The 10,751-nt window shown below is 55.6% G+C and overlaps 1 protein-coding gene across 1 annotated transcript in view; it reads left to right on the plus strand.

Moving 5' to 3' along the window:
* The window catches only part of TMPRSS13 (transmembrane serine protease 13), a 49,386-nt gene extending 39,720 nt beyond the window's left edge, over positions 1-9,666 (plus strand). The window contains exons 8-15 of the mRNA XM_077777883.1: position 1; positions 1,008-1,051; positions 2,353-2,515; positions 3,333-3,505; positions 6,597-6,695; positions 8,511-8,653; positions 8,808-8,960; positions 9,640-9,666. The exon at position 1 is cut by the window's left edge and continues 95 nt beyond it. Of these exons, the coding sequence (XP_077634009.1) occupies position 1; positions 1,008-1,051; positions 2,353-2,515; positions 3,333-3,505; positions 6,597-6,695; positions 8,511-8,653; positions 8,808-8,960; positions 9,640-9,666 (803 nt within the window). The remainder of the gene's footprint in view (positions 2-1,007; positions 1,052-2,352; positions 2,516-3,332; positions 3,506-6,596; positions 6,696-8,510; positions 8,654-8,807; positions 8,961-9,639) is intronic.
* The last annotated feature ends 1,085 nt before the right edge of the window (positions 9,667-10,751 follow it).

Raw genomic sequence — 10,751 nt, forward strand, 5'->3', positions numbered from 1 at the left:
TGTGCGGTGGGTGGGGGGCGGGTGTTGGGGGGGCAGGCTAGGATGCCTACCTGTGCGCAGGGAAATGGAGGAGCGCTTTGAGTCAAGGAGCCCCTCTCTTTTGGCCATTCTCGGACCTAGCCGCCCGGAACCCATGGTGAATGTCAGGAGCTTCCCAGAAACAGCCCTCATTTGCCACCTGCCTCCTGACTTAAAAGTCCTGATTGAAGCTTGGTGCAGAGAGCACCTCAAGGTCAGGGTGGCACAGGGTTTATCTGGTTGCCAGAGACTACGAGTGAACCTTGGGGCCACCAGCAGCCGGGTGTTTGAATCAGAAGCTTCTGCAGGGAGTGGGCATGGGGTGGGAAGGGAGAGACGTCACTGGGGTGAGCAGAGGCCGGGGGGAGCAGCAGAAGAGGGAGTGCCAGGCGCATGTGGTCAGGGACGGGGAGACCCTGCTGGCCATCTGTCTTTATGCTGTGGCTCTGCCCTTGTCTCCACCCCACTCCCGCTAAGTGGGAGGCTGGGGCATGTTCCACCAGCTAGCAGAGTTTACCCTGGGGAAGGGAAAGAAGAAACAGGACTCCCAGAGAAAAAGGGATGGGGAGGAGAGGGAAAGGAAGGAACGGATCAGCTGTACCCTGGATGCCTGCTTTGTGTAGGTGTTTTGTGCACTACGTTGCCGGGGGAGCATTGAGGGACTGTCAGAGGGGGTCAGGCCACCTGTTCAGCTGTGGAAGATGCTGGGACAATGAAGTCCTGAGTTCAAAGGACATAGATCTATTCAAATGTGTGCAACCTACCAAAAGAAAACCAGGGGATGCGGACAAGAGTGGGGATGCTTTGCACGGAGCCATCCCCGTTCCTGGAGAAAGCACTGGAAGGGTCTGGCTCTCTGGGAGGGAGATCAGAATCTCTAATTGTGCAAAGGAAATGGGATAGGAACTTAGAAAGGGTCCAGCAGGGAAGGCTTCCTGGAAGAGGTGTTCAATGTGCCCTTTTCACATCTTCTGCATCTCTTCCTGCAGGTCTGAATGCCCTTCCCAGCGGTATGTCTCTCTCCAGTGTTCCCGTAAGAAGATGCTCTTCCTCCTGGACGGTGGCCTGTGTGGGGTGGGAGTCAGGGAGCAGAGGGGTGGGACCTCTCTAGGGGAGATGGTCAGCCCTGGGGGTCCAAGCCAGGAAGATGGTCTTAACTAGCAGGCCTGCTTCAGGGCTGGGGGCGCTGTAAGGCACTGGGACAGTCTCAGGGTAGCATTTTCCCTGTCTCCTGACTCTGCTCAGCTCAGAAACCTTGTTTATACCAGGGATGAACAACAAATCTCATGGATTTGAGGTGATGGGAAGGGCTGAGAGAGCCAATCTGGACCAGCTTAAAGCTCCCATATCAACAGATGCAGAACGAGATCTAGGGCCAATGTTTACTGAGTACCTTCTATGCATAAGGCACGGTGCTCTCGATAAACACAGTTGTATGTGATTCTCACGGGGCAGATGCGATTACTGTCCACTTACTGATAAGGGGCTGAAATGTGTGCCTTGGTTAGTTTCAGACCCGATGGTAGGTAGGGAGCCAGAATCCAACCTCGGGTCTGACCCCAAATCCCAAGCTGTTAACCAGCCCACAGTGCTGTGCTCTCTGCGATAACCCAGGGAGGGGAGCTCCCCAGAGCAGGCAGGCACGGGACTACACAGTGCCCACCCCCTCAGATCGCTGCTCCTTCTTCACTCTGTCCCCTTTCAAAGAAAAAAAGGACACATGTCTGAGCAAACTCTGAGGACTCTCCTCCTCGTCCACAATTTTGGGCGCAGGATTCACTCCAGAGCGTGCTTGGAAATGTTCCCTTGGGGTACATGCAGGGTCCCCAGTAGCCCTAAATGACCCGCTGGGGAACCCTGTGGCCCCGGATGCACCTGCACATCAGGGAAAGTTCATCTCTCCTTTGTTCGGAAATGGTAGAGGTCCCCGTCACCGTGCCCATCAGTTCAGGGCCCTGTCAGACTTGGTGTGCTTCCCTGCACTCCTGGTGGCAGCCCTGGGGTTCACCACCATGACCTTGATGCTTGGCACGCTGCCCAAAGCTTCAGGCACTTAGTGAGCACTTGTGAAGTTAAGGAAAGAGTGACTGCGTGGCAGGAAAGAGGAACCTGCCTAGGATGGAACTTCCTGCCAGGTGATCCCAGAAATCTAACCTCTGGCTCTGCTTTGGCAGGAAACGGCCGAGCCAGCTCGGATTCAGTGAGCTGAGCAGTGTCGTGGGTGGGTGGGTGCCCTCAGGATGGGGCTGCCTCAGCCTGCCCTGGGCCCAGGGAGCACAACGGTGGCTCTGAGAGCTGCAGAGGTCACGGTTCGTCTCTTCTGCTTCTCCCCAGACTGTGGACTGAGGGCCATGACCGGGCGGATCGTGGGAGGGGCGCTGGCCCCGGAGAGCAAGTGGCCTTGGCAAGTTAGTCTGCACTATGGCACCACGCACATCTGTGGGGGGACGCTGATTGACGCCCAGTGGGTGCTCACCGCTGCTCACTGCTTCTTTGTGTAAGTGCCCGAGGGTCGGGTGATCACCCTGGGTTGCGAATCACTAGGAAGGGCCAATGGCAGACTGAGAGGGGCTTGGGTTGTGACCCCGGCCCCCCCCCCCGCCCCCGAGGGCCGGGTGGCACTGGTGTGGCCAAGGCCATGATCTAATGATCTGCCGTTGCGATTTGGTCCTGGGAGTGTGAGTTGGGGCTGCTAGTTCCGAGCTAGGCCCAGGATGAGAGAGTGACCTTGCTGACCCCGAGGGAGGGTGAGGCGGACAGATGAAAGGGCTTGGGGGGCCTGCCCCTGAAGAGGCCTCCACTTCCTGCAACAGGAACTTACAGGAGGGGAGGCCGACCCGGGACTTGAGGGGGTGGGGATCGCAGGGAGGGTAGAACGGTCAGCTTCTGTCACCAGTCAGGCTCATCCCTCTGAGCCTGTGAGCAGGAAAGGGCTCTGAGGACGAGGCCGCCGGGGCACTCGCTTCCCCAGTCGTGAGTCAGTCTTCGGCACGTCCGCTTGTGCCATCTAAAGCTCCATTTCTGCCAAGATGCGCCCTGTCCACCATGTAGGGAACCCGGTGGCGTGACAAGGAGGCAGTTGGGGGTGAACGCTCAGCGGCTGTGCCCGTGCACTCTCCTTCATTCTTGGGAGGTGCAGGGTGCCCAGTTCACCACGGGCTGTGGAGACAGGATTGGTTCGGAGCCCAGGGCTGGGGCAGAGGGCTCCCTTTAGAGTCATTCCCTCCATCCCCCTGCCTGTGAGCTGGCTCCCTGTGTGCAGCGGATGCTGTCACCGGGCCCCACCAGCCCCCGCTCTCTTGTGGCTCCCGCAGGACCCGGGAGAAGATCCTGGAAGGCTGGAAGGTCTACGCGGGGACCAGCAACCTGCTGCAGCTGCCTGAGGCGGCCTCCATCTCCCAGATCATCATCAACGGCAACTACACGGACGAGGAGGATGACTATGACATCGCCCTCATGCGGCTCTCCAAGCCCTTGACCTTGTCCGGTGAGTGAATCAACTCCTGGCGCACCCACCCCGGCTCCTCCAGGCCACCCGGAAGCCCCAGCCCGGCCGCATCCGTACACCCCTCTTGGGGTTCCAGACCCTCAGCACAGTGGCAGTCAAAGGCTCTTCGGGATCATTTGATGGGACGCCCCTACTTTACCATGGAGGAAACTGAGGCCTAGAGGCTAGAAATAAGGTTGCCCCAAATGATGCATCTCGCATTGCAAGTTGGTGACGGAGACAAGGCTCAGATACTGGTCTCCATCAGTGTAAACAGACTGAATTGTTTCATGTGTATTTCTTGAGCACCTACCAGGGGCTGGGCGCCGTGGTAGGCGTTTCACGTCTGCGGTATCGTTTTACATCTGCGGTAACACTCGACTCTTCAAAACCGATCCTGTAGAGCAGGTACTATTATAAGCTTCGGTTTACATTTGAGAAGATGGAGCTTTAGAGAGCGAAAATTACCCAAGGCAATGAAGCAGTAAGTGGCCGCTCCAGGACAGGACCCAGGGGGGATCCCCCCCCTCTTGAGCAATGCTCTTTGCTCTGGGCTCTCTGCTGGCTAATTGGCTATCACCGCAGTTGAGAACACATTCCACAGGTGGGTTGCCGTGAGGTTGACTGTAGGAGGGAAAGGCTAGGGGAGTTGTTCGTTCATTAATGCACTCACTCATTTGTGAACTTACTCAGGACTTAATGTGTGTCTGGTGCTATGTACCAGGCTTCTCCATTGCAATTGCAAATAGGACAATGGGTGACCCCCACAGACAGTCCCTAGAGGCCATTGATGTGATGGTGAGGACAGCTGGCACAGGTGGGGCTTCCCTGAACGATAGCTGAGTGCACCAGGCTTTCCAGAAACCTTGGAGGGCTCTCTGGTTAGTCCAGTCTCTGGTTTCTCCTGCTCTGAGCCTGTGAGTTGGTCTTTCTGGGCACATTAATTACAGAGGTGGTATCGGTCATGACTCAGACACCGGGTCATCACAGTGGAGTGAGGAGGAGGAAACCAGGGCAGAACTCTATGGGGTGGGGCCGGTCCAGAGCCACGCCCACCCCAGCCACTCCCACTCAGAGCCACGCCCACCAGCGGGCGGACAGTCTCTACCCTCTTCCGGTCCACCAGCCTGGTTAGTGGAGCCCAGGGACCTCGAGGTGAGGGGCACTCCACTACCCCTGCCCTGCCCCTCATGCCCTCCCCAAAGGGGGCGATCGGTCTACAGGACCAAAATTGGACTTTCCAGTCTTGCCAAACCCAGACTCCATTTGGCTAACCATCCAGATCTCCAACCACCTCAAGCCCCCTTAATGTTATTTGGAATTCCAAATCAAATTAAGTAATTTGTAAAACCAAATGAAAGGTATTATAATATTGCACGTGCTTTTCAGACCATGGCAGCCCCTCTCCGGACTCTGATAGGCCCCTGGGCAGGAAGCACATGCGTCGTCTGAGTCTCACAGCTTAGATTTATGTAGTCCTCTGGTCAGACCATGTGCCCTGATTTTTGATTTAGAAATCAGGCGGATTTTCTTAAACTCCTTCGGCAGGCCTACCACTTTGAATTTATAGTACTGGGGGCGCCTGGGTGGCTCAGTTGGTTGAGTGACCGACTTCGGCTCAGGTCATGATCTCCCAGGGTGTGAGTTTGAGCCCCATATTGGGCTCTGTGCTGACAGCTCAGAGCCCGGAGCCTGCTTTGGATTCTGTGTCTCCCTCTGTCTCTCTGGCTCTCCTCCACTTGCGCTCTGTCTCTCTCCGTCTCTCAAAGATAAATAAATGTAAAAAAAAATTACAAAAAAATGAAGTCCTAGTACTATTGGCAAAATCTCAGGAAAACTCACTGATACATGTAATCCCTCCATAAAAATGAGTGGAATATATAACAGTGTCACATGTTTTTAAGACCCTACATCTTAAAAATGAGCATATTTTAGGAAACTGTGTTTTGCTTTTTTTGGTTAATAATTGATGCCATTCCCTCATTTATTTAAATTTTTTTTAAATGTTTATTTTTGAGAGAGAGAGGGACAGAACGTGAGTGAGGAGGAGCAGAGAGAGAGGGAGACCCAGAATCCGGAGCAGTCTCCAGAGTGCGACGCGGGGCTCAAACTCACGAACCACGAGATCATGACCTCAGCCAAAGTCAGACGCTCAACCGACTGAGCCACCCAGGCGACCCCTCCCCCTTTTTATTAACCCTCATTTATTTTTTGTTTGTTTACTCTCCAGCAGAGAAATGTGTTAGGCACCAAAACTAAAGCCCATTTTATGGAAGAATCTAGCATTGATTCTCGCTCCTGCCCTCCCTTCCTCTGTGTCTGTCCTTCCTTTCTTCCTTGCTCTGTTTGTTGAGCACGTTGCATGTGTTGGGCACTGTTTTAGCAGGAAGCTGCAGTGGGCGTAACAAACGGTTAAGGACACTGCAAGCATTCTATCACCTGAGAATTTCCTCTTGCAAATTGGGGTTTGGTGGTCCATGCCCTGGTCTGTCTAAGGGTGCTGGTCCTCAGAGAGAGCTTGTGAAGTGATCTTCAACGGCACCTTCTAGATGTTTCTGAGCACGGGAGCAAGTGAGCAGTGGTTTTGTGATCTGTGCCTCTAGGGATGTGCTCTTCCCACCTGGAGAGGTTGAGCTGTGGGGGGTGGGGGGCGGGTGCCTCAGGCCCTGGCCAACCCGTGGGTGCTGTCCCCAGACGAGGCTGGACACATGGCTGAGATGCCATGGTGATAATGCCTGGGACTTAGCCTGCGGCTGCTCTTGGCTCCGATGGATGGGCACGGAGGGGGTCCCACCAGGAAAGCCACTCTTAGGAGGCAGAGATGTGTGGCTGCCCAGGATTGGCTTGGCACAGGGGAACTTCCAAGGGATAAGCTTCTGCCCACACGGCACACACTGAAATCAGAATGCTCGAGGGACTCTGACAGTGCCCAGAAGGCTGGAGGGTCAAGATACAGTGACTGAGTTTCTTCAAGGTCCCGGAAGATTCAGAACCAGTCTGGGGGCGAGGAGGGACTCCTGTCCTTTGAAATACCATCCCGCCCAGATCTCCAGGCTTGTCCCTGCCCTGATGTCTTGAGGTCTCGTTGCAGCTCATGTCCACCCTGCCTGCCTCCCTATGCACGGACAGACCTTCAGCCTCAATGAGACCTGCTGGATCACAGGCTTTGGGAAGACCAAGGAGACAGATGGTGAGGGGGCAGAGAGGCTGGGCTGTATGTATGTGTGTGTGTGTGTGTGTGTGTGTGTACGTGTGTGTGTACGTGTGCGTCTGTACGGAGTGTAGGGGGGTGATGTGCCGGGGTATACAGAGGAGGGCCTAGCTAGGTGAGGGTTGTATGTGTTCACCTCACCCCCACACATGGCAGACCACCTACTAGCACAGAATAGAAACTTTTAATCTTGCGATGTCCACCCTTGACCCAATCTCTTCCGTTGAAAAAACTCTTCCATTGAAAAAGCCCCCATTAAATCGAAATTTTTCTGAATTTCTTTTTAAAAGTGAAAAAAAAAAGTTTGTCTTGGCCTAGGCAGCGTTACTCAACCAAAAGAAAAAGTGCCACGTGTACAAGTGAAAAAAAATCCCAGCTGTTGACACAGGCTTCACTAATGTCAGCTACTTTTACATACAGCTATGTAAGTGCAGAAAGCTTTCCTATACGTACACACAACATGTGTTTATACACAGGTCCGTACATAAGGGCCCGTATATTTATTTCCTCAGAACCCTTAGATGCCACCTCCCAGTGAGGACACCAACGCTTCATTCACATATCTCACAAGGGAAGAAAGACTATTTCCAGGATTGACCGCACTGCACAGCCTGTATTCAGACCATGTAGGCTCCACTTGATTGGTTAAGATCCTTCCATTGATGCAGACCGCACCAGGTGCCTGCATCCCCTAAACAGCTTCCCACAGAGCGTTCGAAAGTGAAAGCCCGTAAACCAACCCAAGATGGATGTGTATATCCCCGAGTATATGTCAGAGCAGTTGGTATGATGGTGTCCTCCAGCCAAGACCACCTGGAAACCGTCTGTAGTTGTGAACGCATTGGATTCATTGCTCATCGCACGGAGGGGGGACATAGACCGTGGAGAACCGTGGAAGTCACACTAATAGTGCTAGAAAGGACGTATTGTAGGAGCTGGGTGGTTGGTAATGGAGGTTCAAAGAATCCAAGAAATAGAGCATTTCTCTAGATTGGAAGCTTTCAGGAAGCAGGGCTGATTCCGTGATTGGGTATCTTAATAATCTCATCTAAGAGCTAAGGATAAACTGAGTCTAAAGCTCTCATCGGTGAAGAGGCCGTAGCCACTCCCATTGGCTGAGAGAGGGGATATTTGGTCTTTTTGTGGCTTGCACCGTAACCTCCCTTGTTTTCGTTTATCCTCCAACAAGAGTGTGAAGTGGCCTTGTTTGGCCACGCTTCCCCACCGTCACAGACAGAGTGGCCTTGTCTGATGTTGGTTCTGTGCGATTGGTTACGTTTGGCCCGAGCACACCTGGCTGGCCCCGCTGTTAGACTCTGGCCAGCTGCCAGAGGCATGGCCACTTGTCCCTTGCTCAGTGCGATGGGGCGGCGACTGGCCTGGGAGCAGCCTTGTTCTGATCTCAGCTCCGGAACTGACCAGCGGTATGACTGTGGGCGAGTCACAGCATCGGCCACGAGAGTTTCTCCAATTGTGAACGGATTAATTGCACCTCTTCAGGGCACATAGTTACTGAAAAACAAATGAAAGGGTGTATTTGGCCGTGCTTTGAGTACAGAAAAGCAGTGTACAGCCTGCAGGCACCCTGATGGGCTGAGTTTGAATGTGTACACACGTGTGTGTCCCTATGTTGTAGGTGCGTGGGAGTGTGTGTGTGCTGGCTGGCCAGCCATGGGAGTGGTACCCTCCACTCCCAGGAAGCTGGGAGTCTGGCTGAGTGGCTGAAAGGCCGTGAAGCTGTCCAAAGTCTCACTCCTTCCCATCTTCTCTTTCCTCGACTCCACTTCACTGAAGAGAAGACATCGCCCTTCCTCCGAGAGGTGCAGGTCAACCTCATTGACTTTAAGAAATGCAATGACTTCTTGGTCTATGACAGTTACCTCACCCCAAGGATGATGTGTGCTGGGGACCTTCGGGGAGGCAGAGACTCCTGCCAGGTGAGGCCGCTTGGGGGTGGGTCTCAGTTCCTGAGAGCCAGGGGGCCTGGGGAGTGCTGGGGTGTTGGGTTTGGAGTGAGAATCAGGCACCCGCTGTTTCTGGCTTAAGGACCACCTCCCCCACCCCATTGATATGTGTGCTCCCCCACCCTAGGGAGACAGCGGGGGGCCCCTGGTCTGTGAGCAGAACAGCCGCTGGTACCTGGCCGGAGTCACTAGCTGGGGCACGGGCTGTGGCCAGAGGAACAAGCCCGGTGTGTACACCAAAGTGACGGAAGTCCTCCCCTGGATCTACAGCAAGATGGAGGTGAGAGCCTGCAGGGGCCGCTGCGCGGGGCAGGCTGGGAGCTCCCAAAGGGGGGGTGCCTGCAAGAGGGCCCGGGCTCTCCCCAGGGGCTCGGCAGAGGTCCCCCCACCCCCTCGTGCTTGTGGTGTGAAGACTGGGACGGGGCAGGAGTCGAACGGTAGGCCACCCCCAGCTGCCCGAGTCTCTCTCCTTCCAGTTCTTTCCTCTGAAGGCTTGAAAAAGGGCGGGCCCAGGCTGGCTGCCGGCCCCGGTAGCGCCGTCCTGTCCCCGGGATGGCCAAGGAGTGAGTTCACACAGCTCATCGGAGCGGCGTGGGCAGATGGCCTCCCTCCTTGGCAGGAAGTTAGCCTCATGGAGATTCGGGGTGTGGGGATTCACCCCCGCCTTGCTGCCCCCGTTCAGCCTCTACCTTCCCTCAGCCTCCCATCTTGGCTGTAAAGCAGGAGGTCCACGCTCCCCTCTCCTTCCTGTGCCAGAGCGAGGGCAGAACGGCACAGAGAGCTCTGTGGCCGCTCCGGAAATGCAGTCTGGTGGGTCTCTCTGCTCCCATGGTTCCCCGTTGTCTCTGAGGAGCAGTGCGCTGTGACAGCTGGACTGGATTTTGGGCTCTGGGCCCCCACCCTCGGCATCTGTATTCCTGGCCCACCCTCACCCTGTTCTCCCTTGTTCTCTTCCTCAGAGTGAAGTGCGCTTCCGGAAATCCTAGGCCGCGGTCCCGTCCCACCTCACAGCCCTGGCTGCGTGAAGACTCCGGCCAGAGCGACTGGGCCATTTGCAATGTCTTCTGGGCTAAAGGCTCCCAGGCACCTTCGTCATTTCTGCCTCCACTGTCCGCTGCTTCTGTGAATGCACACACGTGTGTGTGCGTGTGTGTGTGTGTGTGTGTGTGTGTGGTTGCTCCCCCAAGGTCTCCAGAAGCCAAGAGGGCTGTCAGCCCTTCCCAAACTCCAGGCTGGAAAGCACCTGGAGATAACGGTTCCGGCGCTGGGGACGTTCCGGCAGGGGCGTCATGGATGCACGAGGTGGAGCCCACACAGGGCCCAGAGGAAGGGCCTGGAAGATCATGCCAGGAATTCCTGCTCCTCTGACGCTGGCTCGGAGACTGGCCCAGACTGAGTAGCCACCAGCATCACCGCCATCCTGGGGTGGATCGTGGGTTCCATCGGAGGACCGGCCCCGGCCCCGGCGGGGACACGCGCCCCTCGGCCTTACAAGCCTCCTGCCCTTTCTCAGGCCTCCTGCGGGGACCCTGCGTGTGGAGGGCTGGCTACGCGGTGGCTGTCCAGGCTGACAGCTGGTCTTGTGTGGTCACAGGCTATTGGGGCAGAGTTTTATTTTATTTTTATATTCAAGAAATGGAAGTAGATGTATTTTTAAAGATTCTCCAGGAAATCCCAGGAGCCCGAAGAGCTAGCATCCATCCCTCCAAACACTCCGAGAGACTCACGGGGGCTGTCCCAGTCCAGGGCCCCGCCGAATGGTCCTGATGTCAAGGAACCAGATGAAGGAGCCCCTTTGGGGCAATTAGGGAAGTGAGTCCTCCCATGGGCTGGCGAGCAAGTCCTCACAGAGAGCCACAACCGTCGCTGCCTCCAAGAGCCCCAACCAGGGTGTGAAGAAATAGCTGCTGCTTCTCCGTGGGGGTTGGAGCCGGGAGGGTCTGGTGGACAGACATCCCTCATACCTCGCGGGGTCCTGGACCTGGCGGCTTTTTGCAGCCTCTCTGCCTTTCAGTTTCTCAGCTGTTTCAGAAACAGCACGGATATGGACACTGCCATGGAGACGGAGTGG

The sequence above is a fragment of the Crocuta crocuta genome, unplaced genomic scaffold, assembly GCF_008692635.1.
Source record: "Crocuta crocuta isolate KB4526 unplaced genomic scaffold, BGI_CrCroc_1.0 scaffold271, whole genome shotgun sequence".
Taxonomy (NCBI): domain Eukaryota; kingdom Metazoa; phylum Chordata; class Mammalia; order Carnivora; family Hyaenidae; genus Crocuta; species Crocuta crocuta.